Source organism: Felis catus, chromosome B1 (genome assembly GCF_018350175.1).
Source record: "Felis catus isolate Fca126 chromosome B1, F.catus_Fca126_mat1.0, whole genome shotgun sequence".
Classification (NCBI taxonomy): domain Eukaryota; kingdom Metazoa; phylum Chordata; class Mammalia; order Carnivora; family Felidae; genus Felis; species Felis catus.
This window is the reverse complement of record NC_058371.1, coordinates 71,541,378-71,569,137: the sequence shown is the minus strand read 5'-3', so window position 1 is coordinate 71,569,137 and position 27,760 is coordinate 71,541,378. Positions and strand designations below refer to the sequence as shown.

The following is a 27,760-nucleotide window of genomic DNA, read 5'->3' as shown; positions in this document are numbered from 1 at the left end:
ATTTCTGAACTTAAAAACACTCCTTGGTATATGAGAGTAAACTGTTTCCATTCTAAATGCATGTTAAGTAAACAAGAGCGGAAACGAAGAGTTCGAAAGGCCGAGAAATCACCTTATTCAGCCAGTTCAAAGCATTGAGAGTAGACCCTCCATTGCAGCCGTAATTATTATATGAACAATCGATGACCTGCTGAACACTTAGGTCTTCCAAAGGCTTCCCTTTTATCGCATATGCAGATTCCACGGCACCCACCACACTGAAGGCCCAGCAACCTCCACACTGTTTAAAAAGAGAGATAGGATAGTGTTTATCCTCAAATGATGTCCAAACCAAGTTTGCCAACATCTCTACATATCACAAGTTATCAAGTCAATTAACATGAGCAGACTCTGCGGGGGGGGGGGGGGGGGGGGGGGGGGGGGCTGCAAAATACTGCCCATCCTGTAGATTTTCCAACTGCCAAAAGAAAGGAAAACCAAAATTCTCTTTCAAGCATCAAAATGTAATCATAAGAAAAGATAAATTGGTAGTATTGCCATTGCACAGTAGACAATGCAAGAAAAAAGCGAATTTTAGAGACTGAGAAAACACTTGGACGAACTGATGGTCTTTTAAAAGACTAACCAGTGCACTGAACGGGACTTCTGCTTTTAGGAAGTGTACCAACTTCCTTCTTGTTTCTCCCCGGACACTCTGCCGCTATGACATCCACCATCTCCATGAGGTGACATGGGGTGAGGATATGTCATATGCGTTGTACTCATGACTTGATGGACACGGGAACTGAATGATTTACTTTTTTAGGCTGTCAGGGAGCCAGCACGGGCAGATCACGTATGCCCATAAAATGTCATAATGATAAAAACCCATACTGGTCATTCCTTACTCAAATATTGCCTGACACTCTTCCTGATTCTGGATCTATTAACTGGATCTTATTGAACAAACTGGAACAAAAGAATAAAAGTGTTGGTCCTGAAAAAAAGGGGAAAGATGGAGGAAATGAAATCAAGGATCATGCACAAGGAAGAAGGACCCATAGAAAAGGCACAGGTAAGAGTAAGATTTGCAATTGGGCCCTGCTGCCTTAATCATAGGACATGGGCTGCCCAGTTGGGCAAAGAAAGGAAGACGAACAATTGGTCGTCTTTGCCGAGCAACTTTATTGCAACTATATCTCCAGCGCCTATGGCATAGGAAAATATGCAGTAACAGACTCTACTTGTGGGTTTCCACACCTTGAGAAAAGCAAATACAGATTGCAGGGCACCATACCAATAGCTAGCTTTAGTTAACCTTTCCATACCTGCCCCAGGAGGGCAGTTTCTGTTGAAAAATATCTCTCCAGTATATTTCTTTGTTTTTTTTTTTAATTAGAAAAAAATATTTTAATGTTTGTTTTTGAGAGAGAGGGAGAGAGAGAGGAAGAGAGAGAGAGAGAGAGAGAGAGAGACAAAGCACGAGTGGGAGGGTCAGAGAGAATGGGAGACACAGAATCCAAAGCAGACTCCAGACTCTGAGCTGTCAACACAGAGCCCGACGTGGGGCTCAGACCCACAAACCATGAGATCATGACCTGAGCTGGATGCTTAATCGACGGAGCCACTCAGACACCCCTACAGTATATTACTTTGATTAAATATTACTAATTCTGGGGTGCCTGGGTGGCTCAGTCGGTTGGGCGGCCAACTTCGTCCCAGGTTATGATCCCACACTTTGTGGGTTCAAGCCCCACATCGGGCTCTGTGCTGACAGCTCAGAGCCTGGAGCCTGCTTTGAATACCGTGTCTTCCTCTCTGCACCTCCCCCACTCTTCTCTCTCTCTCAAAAATAAGTAAACGTTAAAAAAAAAAGAAAGAAAGCACTCCCCTCGTCTGTTTAAGTTTAAAAAAAAAGATTAATTCAATTGTATTCCTTTAATACAATACAGACACTTCCTGGAAGGATTCAGTTTCTGACTAATTAATACTTCACTCTGGATTCAATAATAAAGCAAGTAAATGATCTGGTGGTAGAATTTATATCAATGGATGTATAACCTGAGAAATAAAAAAGGATCACCCTAACTAGATAGTGACTGCTCTAAGACACTACACACCAGGAAGCTAAAAGACCTGGTGAGGTTTCCACTGCAGATAAATGGAGACTGTATCCCTGTGGTTAGGGGATCGACTTTCCCTGGTCAGCTGACATTGCCTATGCCAATGGTGGGGGTTCAGAGGGACAGGCTTATCTTCAAAATAACAGTCAGGCTTTGGCCTCTGTCTCTCATTTCACCAGAGATTCTCCCTTAGTTGTCATTTCTGGATGATTGGAGATCATCTCTGTGATTTTACCCAGAGAAATGATGGCTTCTATCACAAGTTTGACTGAACTGGACCTCAAAGGTGACTTCCCACACCAAGAGTATTTAAAAAGAGAAAAGCAGCAGCAGCAGCAGCAGCAACAACAACAACAACAACTCCTGAAACTCACGGTCTGCTGGTTTCTCACTTGTGTTACAACATGCTTGTCCCGCCAGTCGAATCTTAACGGTAAAGACACACTGGGTATGGATGTTTGCACTTCTGCTCGGTATCTGGGCAATCTGGAAGGTTTGCTTCTTAAGTAAATAGCTGAATTGAAACATGGAAGGAAAAGGCAGCCAACATTATATTATAGGGAGGCCCCCTGGGATTCTTTTTGCAGGAACTTTTCAAACAGAAACAGTAGCTTTCTGGTAGAACCTGCCATTTGAGATTTTCCTTTATGCTTTCTCGTAACATGAAATGCACTCACTGAAAGCTACCAAGATAGGAATTCCTACAATAGTACTAGGAGTTGCCACAGAAAATGACTTGTCTTTTAGAACTTGGTCAATAATAAAAATGAGTCTTCTTGACATCGCTGGTTTTATCCTAACCCATGGAACTGTGGATGTCTTGAATAGAAATAGCACTAAAAAACTGCACAAAGGATGGAACATTGGCCCTTACAGCCACATGGAAACGTCTACAATTATAACATTTAGATCTTAGATTATATCTAATTATAACATTTAGATTCTAGATTATAACATTTAGATCTCTTAATTACAAGAGAAGGACCATGAATTAATTTTTCTGTCAGCACCTGGCACATGCTTGACGTTCAGTATGTAATAAATGTTAACTATGACTCACGTCACCAGATTCACAATTACACAATTCATCAAAAATTACGGAAACAAATAAAAATCCGGAAACCAAACAACCAATGGCACAATCACACCATACCTTTAAACTCTTCAGGAAACAAATGAGAAAATTGATTTATTCCATAGACGGCACTGGAGTTTTCACCAGGGAATACAGAATTCAAGTATCGATGTCTATGAAGACTTTCCTAAAAGAAGAAAAAAGTTAATTTACATGACCTATGTTAACTTTGCAGAGCAATTTATGTGTAACTAAATCGGGCATATTTTTCAGGTATTAAAAGTCAAAGCTTGATTTCTTTCCTGAAGATCACAATGAAAGACTGCATAAGAGGCCCAGATCAGATTTATAGACATTTGTATGAAAACTACTGTCTGATTTCAGGTACATTTTTGAGGCCAGGAAAGGTATCTCTTACCCATTTATAATTCCTCTTCCCTAAGCATGCTAAAAGCACTAAATATGTTTGTTTAACACACTGGAAAAAATAAAACGAATTGCAAATAAACACTAGATGCTAGTGAAAATTATCACCAACTGAAACTCATTAGATTAATTAAATTTTGAATTTGGAAAGTATGTCTTTATCTTTGTATTTCCCAGCACTAAGTAACAAAGCATGGCAAAATAGACAAGTAAATAATAAATAAAGCTGATTCTTTTTGAGCTGTATAGAGATGTCTATCTCATTAAGGGTAACAAGTCTTTATGAAAAAGAGGCAATCCTGGAAATGTCCCAGGAAGATACATTGGCTTGTCGATCTGGAGGGAAAACGTGGCCATTATTTACAGATTCCTCGGCTCTGAATGTTGTAACTTATCTTAACCTATGAGAAAATGCTTCCATTTCCTAACGCTAACCAACCATGCAGGAGCAATAAAACTTCAGGGGACTACCATTTGATAAGTTTCCAACTCTAGCTCTTATGTATTTGTTTATGGATCTATGTGTTTATTGTGTGCCTGTGTCTTAAACCTATAAGCAAAATGAGGGCAAGAACTGCCTGTCTTACTCATCACCGCATTTCCCGCACTGAGCACTTGGCTGGCACACAATAGATTTGTTTAATTACTATTTGCTCTTGAATAAATACACAAAGGACATTTTGCATTCATGCTCTTAATAGCTTTAGGCTGTTTATTTTTAAGCAAATTATTACTGAAACTAATCGTAATCTTATTTTTTCCTTACTCAGCTGTCCTGGAAGGATTATTTATGAAATAATTAACGCCCAGCATGGAGCCCCATGCATCAGGATCTTGAGATCATGACCTGAGCTGAAATGGAGAGTAGGACGCCCCATGGACTGAACCTCCCCGGTGCCCCTGAGAAGAGTTGCATTTTGTAGACAATCGTCTCCTGGGTATGGCCTCTTGACAGGACCAACATGAATAACTATGTAAGTAAATACATATCCTTATAAATTATATAAGTTAAAAAATATATTTATTACTCTGGCCTCCTTGTGCCTACAATCCTCCAAAATGATTTTCTTGAGGAGTAAGGCATTGCGTTTATTTATTCAGCCAAGGAATGCCATTATCAGTATAGATGAGATGAACTACATTCTCCCTAAAGGGTGTGGGTCACCACAGTATACAACCAAGCTCGGGGCAGGGGTAGAATATAGGACAGGAAGTTTGCTCTCAAACAATTGTACCCGTGCTTCTGGTTTTAAAAGCTAGAATGTAACTCAAGAGCAATAAAACACATCTTCGTTTGGGCAAAACACAAGAATGGACAGAATCAGGCAAGGTTAGGACTTCCTAAACAATGGAATTTTCTAGGGGAGAGAGGAGGAGCAGAAAAGAGTACAGCTATAGAATTCCAGGAGAAATCCCAACAGTATATCAGAAAAAAAAAATATATATATATATATAAAATATATATATAATATATATATAATATATATAAAATATATATATAATATATATATTATATATATATATAAAATATATATATAATATTATATATATATTATATATATATAATTCCAAAAAGCCGTATTACTAAATTCGTACTTACTTTTATTTAGAACAAATCTATTTTCTTTTACAATGAAATGACATCTTTCATGATTAAAAAAATTGTTAAATGGTATCAGATACAGAGAACATACTGAGGCAAGTTCTAAATCCGTATCTCTTGATCTCAGTAAAAACCTATTTATATTCAGCTAATTCGGTCCATTCTAGAGTTTGAATGCTGGGGTAAAAATCTAAGCATTATTATGAAGACTTCCGAAAATAATGTGAAAAGGAAATTAAATGCTTCCTCCTTTTCAAAATCTATTTCCACCAAGTGAAGAAGAATTTTTAAGGTCGCTACACCAATTGAAGGAGGCCCCGTTCACGCAAATCATATATGGGAAGGATTCTGTGACCTCTCTAAATGCAGGTTCTTTGTTTAGAACATTGTGTTACAGGAGGTCACCAGCGCCCCCCTGCGGAAGGAAAACTGACGGGTTTCTTCCGCCTTTATCTGGTTCTTTTCACTGTAAAGGAACGGCTTTGGAAGGCAGTGAGGGCAGTCCAGGGGACTGCTAAAAGGGGTGCTTCTTCCAATCGAGAATACTTTGAACATATCCATTGATTACTTTGGGCGTATCATACAAATCTACCGCGACGAATCTTCCCCGGAAAATCAAATCTTTTGGTCAGCCCAGGCAAGGGAGAGCTGGCACATGGGGAACGGAGGGAGAGGTTGACTTGCGAACTTGTCAGAAACCCCAAACCCATCACTGAGCCGCGGGCCGGGTGACCACCAGGAGTGGCGGCTCTCACTGGTCCCCTGCCCCAGCCCCGACCCGGGACCTGAAGGGGCGACCGGGAAACAGACACAGGGCGGCGCGCGCTCGGTACCCGGAAGGCGGCTGCCTGTCGCTCGCGGCTCCGCGGCTCCGTCGCCGTGAAGGTGGCGCGGGGATCCGCAGCGCGGCCGCAGCAGCAGCAGAGGCAGCAGCAAAGCAGCCAGAGCGCCCGCAGCTCCATCCCCGCGCCCCGCTCCCGGAGGCCGGCGGCCGCCAGCTCCCGCCGCCTGCTTTCTCTTTCGATTCCTCGGCTCCTCCCCCTCCCGGGTTTGCAGGGCGGGAGCGGCGGAGCGGGGTGCCGGGGGCTGGAGACGCCAACGCCGCTTTCGTCCCCATTGCTCTGTAGGTGGGAATCCGGTTAGCCGGAAACCGTTGCGGTGCTCGCTGGGTTTTTTTTTGCGGAAGCCTTAGGCACTTGGCCACGTGCTTTCTGGTGTCGTCTCCCAGCTGTGACAGCAAAGCCTGAGTGTCCATGTGCCGTATGCGACAGTGTGGACGGCTGTGTCACCTTCGCTTCCGGAATGAAGTTCTTCATTTTTCTTCCTTTTATCTCAGACTGATTCAGGCAGTATTTGAAGTCAACTTGGTTTGATGCCTGTGATTCCTTCAACGAGGGTCCCTAACGTTCAGGACCTAATTCTAAAATGTTAGCGAATCTACACAAAGGCACTCATTCGTGTAGCAGACGTTTGTGAATACGTTAACAAAAATTTACAGTTGTGAAAATGCACAATTTCTTTATCTGGAGATTGTGGCCATTTCAAAACTCTCAAGCCTGTTTCTCCATTTGCAAAGAAAGGTAGAGGTAGTACGCCTTTCTGCAGTTTGTGGTGAAATTTAAATATAGTAATCCCCCTAAAACATTTTGTAAGATGCCTTGCGTATTTTAATTGTTTGGTTTTAGCTATTTATTCTACGGTAAGGTAGCTTCCCCCCACCCCCACTTGTATTGTAATTGTTTTCCACCTTCTCAGCTTAGTTCCCCAAAGCCCATTCTTCATGCTTTCTTCTTATTTTTTTCAAGCCACATTGATGAGGTTTGGGGGTGATCGTGGGGTGGTCCAGAGCCCACAGCCAAGAAAGAATTCTTGAAGATGTGTACGGTGCAAAAAGGTGATTATATTAAAGCATGGGACCGGACCGGAGGGCAGAAAGAGCTTCGCTGGGGTTGTGAAAAGTGACTGGTTTTATACAATGAAGTTGGGGAGATAAAGTCAAAAGGGAGACCTCCAGAGGGACTTTGATATGCTGAAGAGGACTCCTAAGATACCTGAGGCCTTGCTATTGTCAAGCTAAGTTTGTTTTCCCTCCAGTAAGGCATTACCACTAGGATGGTGGGGGTTCCTAGAGAAATGTCATTCACACTCTGTATTTGCCTCAAGTGTTTGTCAACGGGCTGCAGGTTATGAGGAAATTTAATTTTACCTGCCTTTTCCTTCTTGCCTTTGTTCCCCATATCATTATTGAGGGGTGGTGTTTGGGGCTCCAGGAAATGGAGTCTATAGGTTTTTGGAGATTAGGCTATTGATAAGAGTGCCTTTATCTTTTAATTTACCAAGACCATTGTAAACTGATGGAGACTCCGGTCCTGTAGGACTGTGATCTCTATCAGCCATTTGTTTGCTGTCCTCTTCTTTGTCCTTGGGCAGCCAGGAGTGCCTGAAGAGTATCACACGTATCCCATGTTGGGGGCGAGGTGGGGGGCGGGGAGGGTGTTAGTATGCTAGTTTGTATTTTGCCCTCAGCCTGCCCCATGCTCCCTCATCAATATCATTTCATATTAACCCAATCCTGGAGAATGGACTTCAGAAGGAACACAAGTAATGTACAAATCAGTTAGCATCCCAGTCTGGCAGCATCTCAGGAAAGGAATTTTTTGGTAGAAGGGGAAAAGGATTTTTCTGGTGGAAGGACCCTTGCAGGATCCCCTTGAAGGATCCCTCCTTCCTTCCTTCCTTCCTTCCTTCCTTCCTTCCTTCCTTCCTTCCTCTTTCTTTCTTTCTCTCTTTCTTTCTTTCTCTTTCTTTCTTTCTTTCTCTTTCTTTCTTTCTCTTTTTTTCTTTCTTTCTTTCTTTCTTTCTTTCTTTCTTTCTTTCTTTCTCTTTCTCTCTCTCTTTCTTTCTTTCTTTCTTTCTCTCTTTCTTTTTCTTTCTTTCTTTCTTTCTTTCTTTCTTTCTTTCTTTCTTCTTTCTTTCTCTTTTTCTTTCTTTCGGTTTATTTACTTATTATAAGAGAGAGAGCCAAGTGGTGGAGGGGAAGAGAGAGAGGGAGAGAAAGAGAAGGAGAGCGGGAGAATGCCAAGCAAGCTCCACACTGCCAGTGTCGTGCCCACTCTCACAAGCCTGTGAGACCTGAGCCCAAACCGAGAGTCAGCCCCTTAACCCACTGAGCCACCCAGGCGCCCCAAAGGATCCCTTTCAAACGTCCGTTGTCTCAGGTGTCCTGGATTACTCTTGGAACAGCCCAGCTCTGTTTCTCAAGTTTAAAGTGCACAAGAAATATAAATTCTGGGCCAGTAGGTTTGGAGTGCTTTTCTAACAAGCTCCTAGGGCCTGCCGCTGCTGCTGCTGCTGCTGGTGCTGATGGCACAAGCGGCACTTTGAGTAGCAAGTACTAAACCGCTACTGCTATTTCTCCAGTTCTCGGGGGGCGAGGGGGGGGGAGGTTGGGGGTGTCTCGCTCGGAACTTTATGCTCTTCTTGTCATTCCACCTCTGTTTACGTCCGTGGGCAGTGATAACTGAGTAATACTGTCTTCTCTGGGCCTCAGGACCAGCCATATGCAATTTGCAGTGTCCAGGGAAAAACGAAAATGAAAGGCCCTTATTCATAAATGATTAAGCATTCCAAGACAGCATCAGCAGAGCACTAAGCCGAGTAATGGGCCCTTCTAAGTATGAGGTCCTGTGTGACTGCACAGGCCACACATCCATAAAAGCAGCTCTGATGGGCCTTTATATGAGACTCTTTTCTAGGCAAGGCTTCCAGAAGTCTTCAGAATTGATGTCATAGCCCTCTTAGACTTTTTAGAACCACCATCTGATTTATGTATTTAGTTTTTGTCTAGGTAAAGTGAATAATACTCTTCTTTGCTGCAAAATTGATAATAAAAAATAACGTACATCTGTTTTGAGTGTGAAGAGGAAAGACATGAAATCGTTTTATAGGCACATATGATGACACGTACTTCTCTTAGAATGTGTAATGGTAAGGATTTAATTTAGGTAGTAAGTCCACAGATCAATGCCCATCTCAGCCACTGGCTCTTCCGTCCTTTCTTGTGAGTCACTCAAGCTAACAATTTTTATTTTTAAATGGAGGTTTGCTTTTAGATCATTGCTACTGTTTATTAACAACCTACTGAGTCAGAAAATTTAAGTATAGCAGTGATCCTTAACGCAGGCCAGTCGGTACAATAAAAGAGCTTTTTGAACGAAATTAGCTTCCAAAGCTCACATCCGCATTTATTGAGCACCTTTTAAGTGCCAGGCATTGTTCTAGGAAATGAGGATACGTCAGAACCGTACATGACTAAAAAGACAAACATCCCTGCCCCGTAGAGCTGGTGCCCGGTGGGGGGAGATACACAGTAACATTAGTAGAAGAATTAAGGAAAAATAATGTGGGATAAGGAAAGTCAGGAATGGGACGAAGTGGGGTTGTAATTTTAAGTAAGGTGCTTGGGACCGGCCTCGCTGAGGAGGAGACGTTGACCAAAGATAGAAAAGGGTGAACTGAGACATTCAGATATTTGGAAGATATCTACAGAAGACTGTACAGGTGATTGATTGTAGGCTAGTTAAAAGGGGAATCAAAATGACCTATCACATAATAATAATAAAAAAAGTGGGGAGGGCTTATCTTTTATCTTGAAAAGTGAAGGTCCCAAGTATCTGCTAATGTTTGTTCTAAACACTATAAATTGCATCTGTAGGAGAGGTGTCAACCTTTTTATTGAATTTGCAAAATGGCACGGAGCTTCCTTGACCTGTGATTTAGTTATCTATTGCTGCATCACAAGAGCCCCCAAACCTAACACGAATATTTATTATCCCCCATAGTATCTGTGGGGCTGGAATCTGGAAACAACTTGGATGTATCTTCTGGCTCAGAAGGATACGGACAAGCAGTCAGAAGGGCTGTAGTAGTCTGAAGGAGGATTTGATTCCAAGCTCTCATGGCTGTTGGCAGGAGTTCTTAGTTCTTCTCAGGCTTTTGGGCAAAGTCCTCAGATCCTTACCACCTGGGCTCTTCAGAGGGCTGCTTGTAGCATGACGACTGTCTTCCTCCAGCTGGGTGGTTAGAGAGCTAGAGAACTGGCAAGGGAATGACTACAATGGAAGCAGCAGGGTGTTCTATACCAATCTGGGGAGGGGCATGCCTTCCCTCTGTTCCTGGTTACACAGACAAAGCCTGCTGCATTGTGGGAGCGGGGGGTTACACCGGGTGTGGACACCGGGAGGTGGGGCTCATTGGTGATGAGGTTTTTGTGGTGATAGTGGGGTTCGTGGGGTCCAGAGTCAACGACCAAGAAAGAATTCTTGAAGACATCTTTGGTGCAAAAAGGTGATTTTATCAAAGCACGGGGACAGGACCCGAGGGCAGGAAGAGCTGCCCCAGGAACATGAGAGACTGGTTTTATACAATGGAGTTGGGAGGAGGTAAAGTCCAGGGGAAGTTTCCAGTGAGATTTTCACATGCTAAAGAAGACTCAAGGAGACTGGAGGGCTAGCTGTTGTCAAGTTAAGGTTGTTTTCCTTCCAGGAAACCGTGAGCATTAAGACAGTATGGAGTTCTGGAGAAATGTTTTACTCTGCCAGCCTCAAGCATTTGTCAATGGGCTGCAGATTATAAGGAAAGTTAGTTTTCTCTGCCATTTCCTTCTGCCTTTGTTTCCCACATCACTATGGAGGGGTGATGGAGACTTAGGTCCTGCAGGACTAGGATCTCTATCAGTTAACAATTTGTTTTTCCCCTTTCCTTTGTTCTTGGGCAGCCAGCAGTGCCCGAAGAATATCACACATATCCCACCTGGGGGTGGGGAGAGTTGGGCGTGTATGTGGCCTGTCAGCTTGCTTTATGCTCCCTCCTCAGTTGGTGCTCTCTGGAAGACCAGCTACCATGACCTCATCTTTCATTTTAGCAGCCCAGGGTCAAACATGGTCATCTTTGTCTATGAAAACAATCTGGGAGTCTATCCATTTTTACAAATGCTTCTCAACTGCTATGCTGTTCAAACCATTATTTATTGTTGCTTCTAACCTGTCAAGAACCTTCTGGGTTTTCTCCAGTTTTTAATCATTCCACTTCATTTTTACATGGCTTGGGAGTTATTTTGTTGGCTTTTATTTTGACTGAATAAACACTTAGAGGTTTATTATGATTTACCAAGCATGTGCTAAGCACTTTACCTTTATTTGTTCCTCATGACATATATCTGCAGTAGATAGTATTATCATTTCTATTTTATAGATGGGGAAACCGAGGCACAGAAAGGTTAAGGTACTTGCTCAAGGTTAGTAACTTGCATCTAGTAACTGCATCTAGCAATTGAGTCTGCCATGGGGCACTAGTCTATGCTATGCAGCCTCTCCTGTTCATCATCATATTTATGTACTTCGCGACATCCTGCACCTTCTCAGATGCATTATTAATTTGTTATCACTATAATCGCGTGAAATATTATAACTTCAAACGATCAGCTAAAGATGGTCAACTAATTTGAAACATAAGCTGAGAAAGATATTAGCATTACTTTGGGGAACATATTTGAATGGATATTAGTTTTGTAACAGATTAGTTCTTTAGTGGATGTTTTCATGATATGAGGAATTTTGCATCCCTGCAGACCTCATAGCTGCAGGGTTTCCGGTAATGAATACACTGATAAGGAAGTTTGTCCTTACCTCTAATACTTACATTAGCTGTGCAAGGTAGAAATTAATATCCTCACTTTGCAAATGAGGAAACTGACTTGTAGACCAATTAAACAATGTAGTCAAGATCCTAAGTGGTGAGTGGCCACAGTAGGATGTAAATTGAGCTGTCAGATTTCAGAACTCCTGCAGTGGATTTTGGCTACACCAGGCTGCTCCGAGTTACTCCAAGGCGTATTTTATGGTTGTTTCTTCTTCTTCTTTTTATTTTGTGTTGGCTTTTCTTTATTAATTATACCTTTTGTAGTGCCCTCTGAGCACTTTCTTATGTTCTAATATAACATATAGAAAAACATGACATCCCATAATGCAGTTGAGTTATTGGACTGCTTCTGAATTGAATGGTTGTTTTTTTTTCTTTTTAACTTTTCTCCCTATGCTATGGAAAGGGATATCATTCCTCCAGGCAGTTAATTAGCCAGTATTGGATTGAAATATTTGCTTGTCTTCAGTCTTGGATTTTACAGCGAAAATTTTACTCATGCCACGAAATCTCACGTACACACACCTGCCTCTTTTATTGTTGTAGCTGTTGATTGGGTTCATACAGTCATCTATGTAACTCCTGAGTAAGAAAATGTGTTGCATAAATTTCCAGATACGAGACTTTCACATTTCCTCTCTGGCCAAAAAAGAAGAAATGCTGTCTGAACAGCCACCGCTAACGGGCAGGATTTGTCAGGCTTTAGAAGTAGCTCATTCTAGTTTCTCAGCTGGAGGGGAAAGGCTGCCACAGGGGCTGCCAAAAATGTGGTGAAACAAAGGAGAATGGGGGAACGCCATTAATGAGAAGCCATAATGCATACCTTCTTTCTCCAAACAGTTAATAGAACAAAATGCCCGGAGAAACACCTGAAACCACAAGCAGTTTCTATAGAAACCTCAATTCATTTCTATTCTGCTGACATTTGAATAAATGTGAACAGAGGAATGCTTGCCTCTGCTGCGATACAGGCACTGTGGAGACAGAGCTAATGGGTGGAGACAGAGCTAATGGGTTATCTTAGAACCGTGATTCACCACCCACAGCAAAATAGTGTCACCTCCCTCTGCATAGGCTGACTGTTCCATAGCCGTAAGTATTTCAGAAAAATCTGGAATTCACAAGTAAAAAAAAAAATACATTTTGCATGACAATATTTTGCAGGAGCCTAAAACTCCCTTTCGTTCTCATGTAATAATGTTAAGTAGCGGAAATTTGTCATTATCATGAGCTAAGAAAGTAATTCTGATATCTTTTATTCTGAGTACGTCATTAATACTAATGTACATTCTGTTTATTAGCTCTGAATTTCCCTTAAGCAAGATGGATCCTGTGAGAAATACATACCTTTTGGCTTCTATTGCCTATGCAAAAATCCAAAGATGAGATGTAAGGAAAAACAAAGACTCACAGGAAGGAGACAAGCATAAAGAAAACCAGTCTTTAGGTGAAAATTGTGTAAATGAGGGTGACTCATCCTGACTGTAAATCTAGCCTTATGGTAAATAATCGTAGAAAACTCTGTCATTCAGGCCACATATGAAACAGACAGCTACTTGTATCCAAACTGCAGCCACTGTTAGTTGCGGAATGATTTAGTTTTGTTGCTTCGAAGGATGGTATGGCTTCAATCATTTGTAATTGACCGCTAATTTTTATTTTTATTTATTTATTTATTTTAAAAATGTTTTTTTCAACGTCTATTTATTATTGAGAGACACAGAGACATAGAGTGTGAGCAGAGGCGGGGTAGATAGAGAGGGAGGCACAGAATCCGAAGCAGGTCCCAGGCTCTAAGCTGTCAGCACAGAGCCCGACGCGGGGCTCGAACTCACGATCTGTGAGATCATGACCTGCGCCGAAGTCAGTCGCCCTAACCAACTGAGCCACCCAGGCGCCCCGGTGACCGCTATTTTTTTAAATAAATTAATAAACTATGTTTTTTAGAGCAGTTTTAGGTTTGGGACAAAATTGAGCAAAAAGTACAGAGAGTTCCCATATACTTCCTGTCCCCACACAGAAGCAACGTCCCCCACTATCAGCACCCCCTATCATTGCGGTACATTTATTCCAATCAATTACCTACATTGACATATCCTTATTCCCCACTGGAGTTCGCTCTTGCTGTTGAATATTCTGTGGGCTTTGACAAATGTGTAATGACACATACCTGCCATGATAGAATCACACAAGATAATTCTACTGCCCTAAAAATCTTCTTTGCTCCTATTCATCCCTCCATCTCCTGACCCTTGCAACTAACAATCTTTTTACTGTCTCCATAGTTCTGCCTTTTCCAGAATGTCATATATTTGGAATCTTATAGTATATGTAGCCTTTCCAAATTGGTTAAATTTCTCTTAGTGATATGCATTTAAGTCCCTTCCATATCTTTTCAAGGTTTAATAACTCATTTTTTTTTTTTTAGGCTGAATAACATTTCATTGTTTGGACATACCACAATTTGTTTATTCACTTACCTGCTGAAGGACATTTTGGTTGCCCCCAAGTTTTGTCAATTTATAAAGCTTCTATAAACATCCATGTGTAAGTTTTGTGTGAATGTAAGCTTTCAAGTCCACTTGGGTACATATTAAGGAGTACAAATGCTATATATATATATATATATAGAGAGAGAGAGAGAGAGAGAGAGTATATTTAGTCTTAGAAGAAATTGTCAAACTGTCTTTCAAAATGGCTGCACCATTTTGCATTACTATCATTAGTGAAAGAAAGTTCGTCTTGCTCCACATCCTTGGACATCATGTCACAGCACACCACATTTGATGATGTCAGTGCTTTGGATTTTAGCCATTTGAATACGTGTGTAATGGTAATTCATTGTTGTTTTAATCTGCAATTCATGAATGACATGTGATATTGAACATTTTCTTATATGCTTACTTGCCATCTGTATATAACTATACCACTTTCTTTGGTGAAGTGCCTGGTAAGGTGTTTGGCCCATTTTTTAATGGGGTTGCCCATTTTCTTATTGCTGTGTTTTAAGAGTTTGTTTGCATACGTGGAATAACAGTCCTTTGTCAGATGTGTCTTTTGCAAATATTTTCTTCTAGTTTGTGTCTTATCTTCTCATTCTCCTGGTATTGTCTTTCAGAGAGCAGAACTTTTTAATTTTAATAAAATCTACTTTATGATTTATTTCTTTAATAGATTGTGCCTTTGGCATTGTATTTATTTATCTTTTTAAAATTTTTTCATGTTTATTAATTTTTGAGAGCAAGAGAGACAGAGCTTATGTGGGGGAGGGGCAGAGAGAGAGGGACACACAGAATCTGAAGCAGGCTCCAGGCTCCGAGCTGTAAGCACAGAGCCAGACACGGGGCTTGCACTCATGGACTGCAAGGTCATGGCCTGAGCCAAAGTTGGACACTTAACCTACTGAGCCCCAAGGTGCCCCAGCATTGTATCTTAAAAGTCATCACCATACTCAAGGTCATCTAGGTTTTCTCCAATGTTATCTTCTAGGAGTTTTAAAGTTTTGTTTCTCATGTTTAGGACTGTGATGTATCTTGAGTTAATTTTCGTGAAAGGGATAAGATCAATGTCTAGATTCACTTTCTTGTGTGTGGATGTTTAATTGTTCTAACACCATTGGTTGCACAGACCGATTGTATTATCTTTGCTTCTTTGTCAAATATCAGTGGATTATATTTATGTGGGTCTATTTCTGGGGTTTCTGTTCCATTCTGTTGAGCTATTTCACCAATATTACACTATATTGATTACTGTAGCTTTTATTGAAGCCTTCAAGGTGGTTAGTGTCAGTTTTCTTACTTTGCTATTCTGCTTTAATATCAAAGTGGCTCTTCTGAGTTTTTTGCCTCTCCTTATAAACTTTAGAAACAGTTGATATCCACAAAATTATTTGCTGGGATTTTGATTGGGATTGTACTGAATTCACAGATTAAATTATAAAGAACTAACATCTTGACAATGTTAAGTCTTCCCATCCATGAACATGGAATATCTTTTCTTTTATTTAGTTCTTTGATAAATTTCATCAGAGTTTGGTAGCTTTCCTCATATAGATTTTATATATATATATATACATATATATATATATATATATATATATATACATATATATATATATAGTTAGATTTATTACCAAGTGTTTTATTTTTGGGGCATGCTAATATAAATTATATTGTGTTTTTAATTTCAAATTCCACTTGGTCATCGTTGGTATATAGGAAAGAGATTGACTTTAGTACATTAACATTATATTTTGCAACCTTGCTCTGGTCACTTATTAGTTACAGGGTTTTTTTGGTTGATTCTTTAGATTTTCTACATGGACAAATCTGTCATCTCTGAACAAAGACAGTTTATTTTTCCCTCCCAATCTGTATAGTTTTATTTCTTTTTCTTGTCTTATTGTATTAGCTAGGACTTCAAGTATGATGTTGAAAAGCAGTGCTGAGAAGGAACATCTTTGCCTCGTTCCTGATCATCACCATTTTTAATGCCGTATTTGCACATCACAAAGTATTCAGGGTAATCCTTGGGTGAAGAAGGCCCTAGGTAATGCCAAGGTGGGTGTAACATAATATAGTGGATAAAACACAGTCTTGGATTTGGACAGCCATAGGTTCTTATATTTGTTTGTGTATTGCCTGTGTGACCTTAAGAAATTATTTATCCTTCTTGAGCCTTGATTATGTTATATATACATGGAAAATAATTTCTAGTTCTGGTCTTGTTATGAGGATGAGAGGTAGTAGATAAAGAGTGCTTGGGTCAGAGAAGTTGATTCACAGTAGCTGTAATTATTTGGCTGTAATATTGTCCTTTTGGAAATTTAGAACCAAATTGTAGATTTGTAGACTTGATTCTCTTCATTGTTAAGGCCTTAAACAAAAATAATTTTATCTATGAAGATTGTAGCCTTTTCTTGTCTTTTCTGCATCTTACTGATCTTCTTTACTGATGTCAACACTATATTCGTGGTCATTTAGTGTAAGATCCAGCTACTATTATCAGAGAAATAAGGAAATTCTTAATGGTTGTAACTTGTTTAAGTTTTATGAAGACAGCCATAATCTCCTCTTAGATGTTCTCCTTGACTCAGCAAATTTGGAGAATTTTTCTGTCTTTATTTAGAGCTATTTAAAGAAATAGGGTTCTAGAAAATAGAGGTAACATGATAGCAGAGCATGATTTCTGCATGGAATTTGGGGAAAGAGAATGTCACATGAAACCGAATCACTAGCATCTCTGGGTGATGCATTAAAAGGAGCTGATGGCATGCACTAGAAGTCATTAGAGGCACAGATAAGACCATTAACCTCAAGTCTCAAGGAAGTGCTTGAGAAGTAGCTGAATAAGTTAAATCAAGCCTAACCAAACACAAACTTTTCCTACTGGGCTTCCGGAAACCTAGCCCAGAAAGCTGAGAAGTGATTGTGACGTTGTTAAACAAAGTAGGCTATGGATGAAGGTGACCTAAGACTTTTTAGAATCACTAGGACAGTGGAATTTAGAAGCTAGCAGAGCATAGGCAAATCCTAGAGCCTAGTCCCTTTAATTTGCAGATAAGACCATGTTTAATGAGAAGAAGAACCACAGGTAGCCTGCAGAGCCAGGGGTGAGCCAGGTACCCTGGGTCCTACTATCACACTTCTAAGGACTTATGCCAATCCTTTGAGTTAGCACCATCTGCTTTTAAAACTAAAAGTGGTTCCTTTTTCTCTTCTGCAACGTGAAACACAGCCACTGCTGATCTGCCTTATGAAGTCAGTCAATACAGCTATAAACCTGAAACCAAATCCCCTTTCATTGCAAAAATTTTAACAAATCTTTTTGCACTTACCCTGATAACATTTGAACTGTTGAGAAAATGAGTCCTCAACGGTTGGTGTAAGATCACCTCTTTATTGATTCACGTCACACTTGATAGTGAGTATTAATTATTAAGAAAAGAAACATTACATTATTAGCAACAGGATGCAGAATTCAAATAAGTTCATATTCTTGGAGCTCTTATTTTCCTATCAGGCATTGGTTTTCATACGCATTATCTCATCACATTTTCAAGGACTTTTTGTCCAATTCCTTAAGAATGTCTCCTGAAACAAAGGAATGTTAAAAATGAACTCTCATAAAAATAAAATGGTTGGATGAGAATATAGGAGTGAAAAAGTCTTGGCTATAGCATCAGACAACTTGGATTGATACTGGTCTTCCTATTTATTTATTGTGTTGTCCTGATACTTGATCCAATTATGTTTTACTTCCCGCATCTGGAAAACAACACATTAAAAAAACAGCCTTTGAAGAATCAAATGGAATAAGACATGTAAAATATGTACAGCGCCTAAAATTGAGATAGTGGTCATCAATGTTAACTAATGTTGGTATTTGTGTTATTTTCCCCCTATCTACATGAAAACGTTGCACCACTGTGAATGGGTAAAACCTTAACACTTTTAGTGGATAGGTGATTCAACCTGATCACCTATGGATAGGTGGACCCACTTTTAGTGGATAGGTGATTGTTACTGACCATTTATGAATTTTAACTTCAAGTATCGGATTTCCCTTGCCATTAATTAGAACAGAGCAAAACAAAACAGAACAAAACGTTTCAGTGACTGTGTATTATTTCACTTCTGACCACATGAGGGCAGCATGGTACCTTTTAAGACAGGATGTAGCCCGTACAGAGGGGGAAAAAAATGGAGCTTTAGAAATCATAGATCCAAAATTAAAACTAGAAGACTCTAATGATTCTCTAACCCAAACTTTCATTTTACTATTGAAGGAAATGAGCTACAAAGAGGCCAGTTAGTCAATCTCCTGTCACACAATCGCTGTCTATTGACAGTGGAGCAGGGAACTGGTCTACCGCATTATTAGTAGCAACAATAACTGCGTTATCAGCGTACTTACTACCCTAAGAGACTCCTTATTATGTCCTAATATCTTGGGTGACGATATTTTAAAGGAAATCAAATAGTTCTGATAATGAATTGACCACAGGAATGTTCCGTTTTGGTGAGAGGGAAAAATAAAAAGATAGAATTCTATTTCTGGGAGACTTAAGTGTGAACTTGAAGGCAGAGGATTGAACTGTATGACTTCTCAAGGTTGCCATTAATATTTTGCTCACAACCGTGTGTTTGTGAGTTACCTTGAAACTGCAGCACTGTCTCTAAGAAGCAGGAGCTGGCAAAGGAGGAGGGCATACCAGTTTCGCCTTGTCAGTTTCCCCATTTTTTAAACTTATTTTTTCTCCGTACCCCAACCCCTAGCCACATAGTCATGCAAATACTACACATTTACAGCCAGAAATATGAAAAAAAAAAAAAACTCAGCGGTGGCAGTACCATGGTGGGGGTACTTGGTGGGGGAAGGGTGCTTTAGCTTTGCATCCTCAGTCATCGTACCTACTGCTTTTCCAAACTTCACGAAGAAGCATCGGATTATCCGAGTGAATAGAATATGCTTGCTGTACACCCCACTCTTCCTCTTTCCCTCCACCTTCCTAATATCTTAAATTTTGCAATTCTTTCCTTTTCTACCGCATCGTTATCACTCATATTCATTTTTCCATCAACCTCAAGAATTGGACACTATGGTGATTCATTTATGTGTCAACTTGACTGGGACACAGAATTCTCAGATATTGGATCAAACATTGCTCTGGGTCTTTCCGGGAGGGTGTTTTCGGATGAGATTGACATTTAAATCATAAAGTAGGCTCTATTCCACAATGTGGGTGGGCCTCATCCAATCAGTTGAAGGTGAACAAAAAGGAATATGATAACATAGCTAATCCTCTGGAGTAATGGAGAATTCCTCCTGCGTGATTGCCTTCAAGCTAGGCTTTAGACTGGAACTGAAACATCAGCCCTTCCTGGGTCCTGAGCCTGCCAGCCTTCAAACAGGAACTTCACCATCAAGCTTTTCTACTTCTTGGGCCTTCAGACTTTGGACTATGTACTATCCCTGTTTTCCAGCTTGCTGACTCACCCTGCAGATCTTGGGACTTGCTAATCTCTTGAATCACATGAGTAAATTCCTTATAATAAATCTTTTTAGAAATAAATAAGCAAATGTATTTGGGTGTCTTCGATCTACTTCCAATTAAAGGAAGAGTATCATTGCACATTCATTTACTAATTTGAATAAATAATTAATTTAATAAATAGTCTAATTAATATGAAAGCCCTACTTTACATGGGGCACTGACTTCAAGTTCTCAATGATCCTCAAGGTGCTTGGCATTTAGTGGGGGATTTAACAAACATGTGTTGACTGAATGAGTACATAAATTCTATTGGTTATCTTCTGAAAGAACTTTTGTTTCTATCAGAGCTCTAGCATTTTCCCTTCCATTTGTGTGTGAGCAAAATTAAAGTAATTAGCTTAGCACAAAGAAAATGCTTATTTTTTGGTTGCTAGGATACTACCTTGCCCATCCACGAAACTATGCATATTAGGGTTTTAGGCTGAAGGACACACAGATTCCAAGTATGATTAACATAAAGTAAAGAGGCTTAATATAACAGTGTTAGTTGACAGTCAATGTTAGATCATTAGATTTTTGTTTGATTTAATTTATGAATGTCTATAGTGGCACCTTGACATTATAGATTCCCGTATTTTACAGATAAGAAAAATGAGATCCATACGAGTGGTTCGATCCTTCGGTCAAGTTTGCATAGTTAGTGAATGAGAGCGATTACTATCAATAACGTCCCGAAACACCAGTCTTTGCTGTTTCTTCAGAAGCAAAGTGTTTCTCTTTGTTGGCTTGCATATGTTATTCCTTGGAAACCACTACCATCTATGTCAAAGCTTCCTCAGTGACATGACCCTGCCCGCCATACGGAGCCCACCAGGGGCCATGTTCTCCCTTGCTCACTGGACACCAGCGTCCTGCTTTTTCTTTCCCCTGTCTCTTGGACACCACAGGCTCTGTTTGCACACGAGAGGCTTTCTCTTATTTTCCTCCAAGCCCAGACATCTCTTCTCCCAGATGTCCACATGGCTGGAGATTCACATTGCTTATTTCTTTGTTCCTTTAGATTTCAGCCCCACAATTCAAGTGGCATGCATCCTGGGAGTCATTTTCTGTTTCATTTCTCTGCTTATTTGCTTCATAAAACATTGAACCATCCATATATATATATATATTTTTTTTTTTAAGTTGTTTTCCTCTTTTTTCCTGTCTTTCCTGTCTTCGTGTCTAAAATCTCCTTGATGACAGAAGCCTGTCTATACTGTTGATTCTTATATTTTTGTAGAGTGTACAATGCTCAATATATGCTAGATGATCCATAAATATTCTCTGGAATAACTGACTTTACGTCAGTGAAAAAAAAAAAAACACAGTATGAAAATGTAGTTCATGAGAATAAGACTTTTATATCAGATGCTCTTTGGAAAATATAATTCAATAAATGGTAAAGTAAAACTTCAAATGTTAAGTGCTCTCTAAATCACAAGTTGTATGGGGCATCTGGGTGGCTCAGTTGGTTAAGTGTCTGATTTCAGATCAGGTCATGATCTCACGGTTCATGAGTTTGAGTCCTGCTGCTTGGGCTGTTTGCTGTCACCACAGAGCCCGCTTTGGCTCTTCCATCTCCCCCTTCTCTCGGCCCCTCTCCAACTTGCGCTATCTCTCTCAAAATCAATAAACCTAAAAAAAAAAAAAGAAGTTGCATCATTTAAAGGTACTTGTTAAGTTTATATGGAATCTCTAAACTTTGAAGTTGGAGGGACTGTATGTGTGCAACATTAGGATTCGTTTTGGATAAAAGATGCACGTGTCTTTAACTGACAAAGATAATATTACGGCCTTGTCTCAAACATTTAGTACAAGTTGAGTTGGATTATATGAAAGTTTTTTTTAAAAAAAAATTTTAACGTTTATTTATTTTTGAGACAGAGACAGAGCATGAACGGGGGGGGGGCAGAGAGAGAGGGAGACACAGAATCGGAAGCAGGCTCCAGGCTCTGAGCTGTCAGCCCAGAGCCCGACGCGGACCACGAGATCTTGACCTGAGCTGAAGTCGGAGGCTTAACCGACTGAGCCACCCAGGCGCCCCATATGAAAGTTTTAAGACTCATGCTGTCATTATTTGAATGAGGTTACTAAGCTCAAAAACAGGGCGATGCATCATGTAAAAGAGAACTATACGTGTTAATGACAGAGGCAAGGATAAAAGCAAAAACTGTTTTATTCTACCACATTTCCCGGCTTCTTTGGTACTTAGGAAGCCCCACAGCTTATATCTGAACTTTGTGTTAAATAAAACTGAATATCTAAGTATGAATACATGAATATGTAAATACGAATGCATGAATGTCTAAAATGTAATCACAATTTTTCTTTAAGCGGTATTAAGTAGTCTAACGTCTTACTGTCTTTCCACCGATTTATAACTTTCATATTTTGAGCATAAACATTCTCAACATGAAGTCGGATAGTTGCAAGGCAGAGACCCTGTCAGGAGTCCCGGTTGCCAGCTTCTGAGTGCCAAATGCTTCTGGTGAGAGGTTGGTGGAGACTGAGGGAGTAAAAATGAAGGATTCGATAAGAGTGAATATCTGAGGCAGAGGCCAGAGCTAAACCCAGAAGAAAAGCTGTTGCTTGGGAAATCATGGCCGAAATATTAACTCAAACAAAGAGGAAGAGAGGGTGCTATAAAACTCAGTCAGGGAAGCTTCCACATCAGTGCCTGAAAGAGATGACTGAATAAGTATTTGCGCTGCTTCGAGGCTGGGGATGCACTTGAGTCATCCTTACTAAGCAGTTTAAATCACGGCACTCTGACTTCTTTGGCAATTGTGATTTTCTTAGAGTGGTGTTTGCAAGTTAACGCTAGATACCAGGTTTCCTTACTTACCTCTTTCCTTACATTACAGGGGTGGATTGTGTGGGTCCATACTTCTTCCTCTCTCCCCTGCTGTGCCATCACTCACCTGTGGATGGAGTATATTTCCTTACCCCACTGACTTCAGGCTTGGCCAAGGGACACCTGCTTCAGCTTCGCTAATGAAATATTGGGCAGAGATAATCATTGGCAAGAATCCGCCAATACTCTTGGAACAGCTGTCCTTTGCCGTAACAGGAACATATCTCAGAGAACTATTTCTTCTTCAGTCTGGATTTTGAAAGGAAGACTCAAATCGATCTGAAGCCTGTGATCCAGCAGAGCTCAGGGAAGACGAAGCAAGACTCGCTGAGATCAGCCAAATTGCGGATCACCCACTGATAGGTGGATGTGGAAAAAATGATTGTTTAAACCACGGAAATTTGGTAGATGTTTGTTATACAGCATGCTTACAGCAAAAACCGAATTCATCCACTGATAAAATATAGCTAACCAAAATAATGAATTTGTGGAAGAGAAGATAAAATAATTAATTGAAAATGCTTATAGACATTGAAAAGTCATATCCAGTATAATTGACAAAAACAATAGAATCACTATTTTAAATAGACTGCTAGATCTCTTTAGGATGACTCCAATAGTTTATCTATTGTGATATCTAAAAGCAACTCAGTTTCAATAGGACAACTCTGGCCTCTGAGTCGTTGTACCTCTTTCTTCATGCCAGAAAGGAATTCTGGGTTAAGATTCTATTTTAGGGAAGGAAAATAGCAAACTTGCATCAAGACCTTGGTATCTATGCATTATGACTTTTGAACTGGAGTTTCCCAGTGAGCTGTTCGGTGGAACACAGTATTACCAGTTTGACTGAACCGTGTATCCCATGTACCCGGTAATGTATGGAAGTGATGATTCCTCCAATGTGGAAAGCGTATGGTTATTTCTTCTGTATTGTAACAGAATGGTCTTACATCATCTTGCACCCTACTTTTCTTTCTTAAACTGTGTCCATTGCAAATAAGTAAAGAATCACAGCAATATTCTCATCTCTGAACATGTGTGTCTGTGCTACAAACACAAGCTATGTCTGCTGTATTTGTTTGTCTATAAATTAGCATATTTATTTATGTGTATACATCCTTCCTTCCTTCCTTCCTTCCTTCCTTCCTTCCTTCCTTCCTTCCTTTTTATATTTTCCAGCCTAAGTTTAAACACTGTGAAGCTAGAGACTGTTGCTTTCTTTAAGGTGACCCATAGGACATATTAGAAAGTTCTGTGGAAAGTGAGGACTCAGGAGTTGTTGCTAATCTGCCTCTGTTCTCCACTTCACTTGGTGACAACCGACCTGGCCAAAATCCCTTTGTCAGAATGAATCTCACCTCTGGTCCAGCTGATAATCATCCTTTTGGAAGAAGTGAACATTGCTAGTTAAAACAAGTAGTTATGCATCACACATTGAAGGAAAGCTCTCGCTAGTACAGGAATTTTAAAAAACTCATGATCCAAATTAAAGATTATTTTATTTTAATGTTTTGAAAATTCAAAAAATCCAGTTTCTGAAACATTTTCAGTGATTGGCTTAACATACTATCATTCACACATCAGTCATTCATGGTTTTATTTATTTATTTTTAAAGCAGCAAAACTAACCAAACCTGGAAAATTTTATTAACTTTAAAAAGAAGCCATTTAAATTAAGCATATTTTCAAAGACAGTTTGGGACATCAATATTTTTTAATGTTACTCCATTAAAGTTACTCCAGCTGTAACTTTGAAATACTGGTTTGAGGCTTTTCAGAGTTGTAAACTATGGGGTTTATAAGGCAGTTATCAGTTAAAGAGGTGGGAGGAAGTTGGCACTAATTTTTTTTTAAATAGTTCTTATGATATATTTTGGAATCTCTTGAAGAAAAAAATAACCTTCAGTTCAAGTATGTCATTTTCTAGATGTTAACTATAGTTTTTTTGACTATCAGATTACAGACCATGCATTTGAAAAATTTAAAGAATGTTAATGTATCTTTCCCAAAAAGAAGAAAACTTCTGTAAATTATGGAGAAATGTTTATTTTTTGGTAGTAATTGGGATTATGCTTAAATGCCATTTTTATTTTCTGTATCAGATTTCTATAATATTTACCTATTACCTATAGATCCCTCACAAGACAATGGTCACACAATTACCATTTATAATTTTGTAGTTATGATAAATTTTTTTCATTATTTCTCTATCTTTAATGAGGGAAATACAATCATATTACACTACTGCAGTAAGATTTTTTTTTATATTAAGGTGAAGCAATGAATAATGTAACAAAATGCTTACTAGAAATTACCAAGTAAATAATGATGGCTTTTTTCTTCTGTAAACTACATTGGAAGTGATGACCACCCTGTAAAATCTCAGTGAACTAAGTATTTGGTAGTTCAGTCTCTTACTCCAATGGATATTGAAAATTTCCAAGAGAAACTTAACAATTACACAGATTCAATGAGAAAAACCCGCAATAGTTAAAAAAAAAAATCACCCCACAGCGGACAGAGGAGCCAGTATCCTCATTAAAAAGATGGAAAAAAGTGGCCAGATATGAAAGTTCTCACAGGCATTTCCAATCCTTCCTGGTTCCCACATGTGATAGATGCTGAGTCCAAGGTCAATGGGTCTGTCACGGCACCGCCACAAGGTAGTGGTGACATGAGCCTGCCTTGAAAGCTGTAAGGGCTGGGGGAGCTGGTTGAGGGCGTGGGGAATCTAGTTCTGCACAAAGTAAAAGCTGAGCCCACAGAGAGAGGTAACTGACCACAGCTGAGCTAGGCACTGACAGCTCTCCAGTTAGCTGCTGATTCAGCCACAGATGGTAATTAGAACACCCAGAGATAAAACCAGGTGTTAGGTGCACCCCAAGAAAGATGGGGCTGGCCACTGTAGAGCAAAGATTGGCATGGACCTTGGGGATACTGTATATATCTAAGAATCCATTCCCCATGCTTCCCCCAGGCCCCCAAGTGTCTTTGCACTCACACATCAAACACGATCTTAGAGAGGAACGTGAAGGAGAGCTGGAGAACAGAACCGAGAGGCTGAATTTTACCTACTATCTTGTGTGGGAGTGTGTGAAGAAGACTGGACCAGTTATAAAGTTAAGTTGGAGTGAGTTTGTGACAACACTATAGACAGAAAAAAAATGTATATATACCAAATATTTGTGTTTCTGGCCATGTATTCAACTCTATTATTTCTCAGACTTTTCTTTGTCATTCTTTTTATTTGAGATGACATTGCAATCCAACATTATTAACTTTTTACCCTCAAATTGGTGGCCTGTATCTGTGGCTGAAAACCAACAAGAGCATATTCCCTACATCTTAAGAGAGCTACTAACATTGCAACCAGAAATCTGCAGAATTGGTCTCATGAAAGGCAGAACCCCTGGCCTTCCAAGACTGTGAGGTAATGCCTGAGGAAGGGAGGAAAAAGACATTAGCATTCTAGGAAGTGTAGTGTTAGTGATGAGCACTGAGCCCCTCTGTTCCCAGCTAAGGAAGAAGCACACCAGTCACAATTCTCATGTTTGCTGATAGCGGAGAGAGTTAATGAAGAAGGTATAAAAGATAGAGGGCTTCCCTGCAAAGATGGAAAACAAGGGAAAGTTGGCATTCTGATCTGCATTTGGATGCCTGCTTAGGCAGCACATCTGTCTCTCTACCTGCTGCCCACCTGGGCAAGGGAAAAGGTGATCTGGGAGAGAAAGGGTAGGCCAGAGAGAGGGAAAAGAAATGGAGCAGGCTGAGCCCACCATTTTGATATGTGTGTTTTTCATGGGTCCAGTGGAAATTTCCAGAAGGGGTTGAGCTGAGCTCTTTCTAATATGTTTATTCCATAGTAGGAGTGGGTTCAGGGTGGACTATTAGGGGCTGGAGCTGGAGGAGGAACTGGAGACCAGAGACTGAACTCAGACCAGTTTCTCATTTCAGGAAACTGTGGACAAGGGGGCTCTGGAGAACCTTCCAAAGACCTCACACATGTGCTCAAGCAGTGAGCCAACACTGGGATGTCTGCCTCACAGAATAACGAATCAGCATCAGCTAGAGAAGCAACAACAATCTGCCATGGAAGGACTGCAGCTGATCCCTGTTAACGTGACACCTGCCCTGTTCCCCCAATCCATTCTACTGGTCACGATGATCCAGGACTTCAAGTTTACAAGGGGATGGGATAGTAAAATCTTTGATCATTTCTCTTTCCTTAGACCATTTCTCCAGCATAGCCAGAGATGGCAATTGGGAAAGCATTGAATTAGATGTAAGACTGGAATTTCAACTTGAATGGCTTAAATTCTGATGAAGAAAAATACTCAAAAAGTTACAAGATCTGCCTGAGATGCCATCCAACGTTGGGAAAGGAGATTCAAAAGGACATGATCAAAACTAGTGACTAGAAAAAAATAAAGCTATTTTATGTTTATAGGCTAAATAAACTGCTTTTACAATGAATGAGCAATTATGAATTTGGGCCAAATTAATGGAGACTATTTTATAAGAGAAGCAGAAAGAGAACGAACATTTACTGAGCACACATTAACAGGTAGGTGGTTTGCAAAGAGTCCGTATCTATTAACGTTGCTTATTCTTACAAGGAATTACTGGACCATTTCCTCCTTTACATAGTGAAACCAAAGCTAAGAGATGTTAAGTAACTCACCCAGGGACATACAGCTAATGAATGGCAGATCTAGGATTAAATTTAGGTAAATATGATGTTAATGCCGGTATTTATTCTGCTGTTCTCCACTGCCACCAACTGAGGTGGACCGTTAGGCATACTCCATATTAAAAGTTCCTTAGCGTCTCCTTTCTTGTTCATGTCTAATCTAGTATAAAAGTCATTCTTTGAGGTACGGTATACTTTAACTGGCTTTGTCAAATGTGTATGATGATTCTTTGTCAACTCGAATACGAATTCTCTATTAAAAATGTGTAGAGTCTT

General features: G+C 40.0%; 1 protein-coding gene and 1 long non-coding RNA gene across 2 annotated transcripts in view; one reads left to right on the top strand and one right to left on the bottom strand.

Moving 5' to 3' along the window:
- Positions 1-6,247, bottom strand: part of CTSO (cathepsin O) — an 18,085-nt gene extending 11,838 nt beyond the window's left edge. Inside the window, exons 1-4 of the mRNA XM_023252745.2 lie at positions 6,040-6,247; positions 3,256-3,364; positions 2,477-2,616; positions 113-280 (exon numbers count right to left, since the gene is read on the bottom strand). Coding sequence (XP_023108513.2) covers positions 113-280; positions 2,477-2,616; positions 3,256-3,364; positions 6,040-6,168 — 546 coding nt within the window. The 5' untranslated portion in view covers positions 6,169-6,247. The remainder of the gene's footprint in view (positions 1-112; positions 281-2,476; positions 2,617-3,255; positions 3,365-6,039) is intronic.
- Positions 4,400-27,760, top strand: LOC109498917. Its single transcript, XR_002155950.3, has 3 exons — positions 4,400-4,577; positions 22,805-23,665; positions 26,749-27,760. It is a non-coding gene; the product is annotated as an uncharacterized LOC109498917 (long non-coding RNA).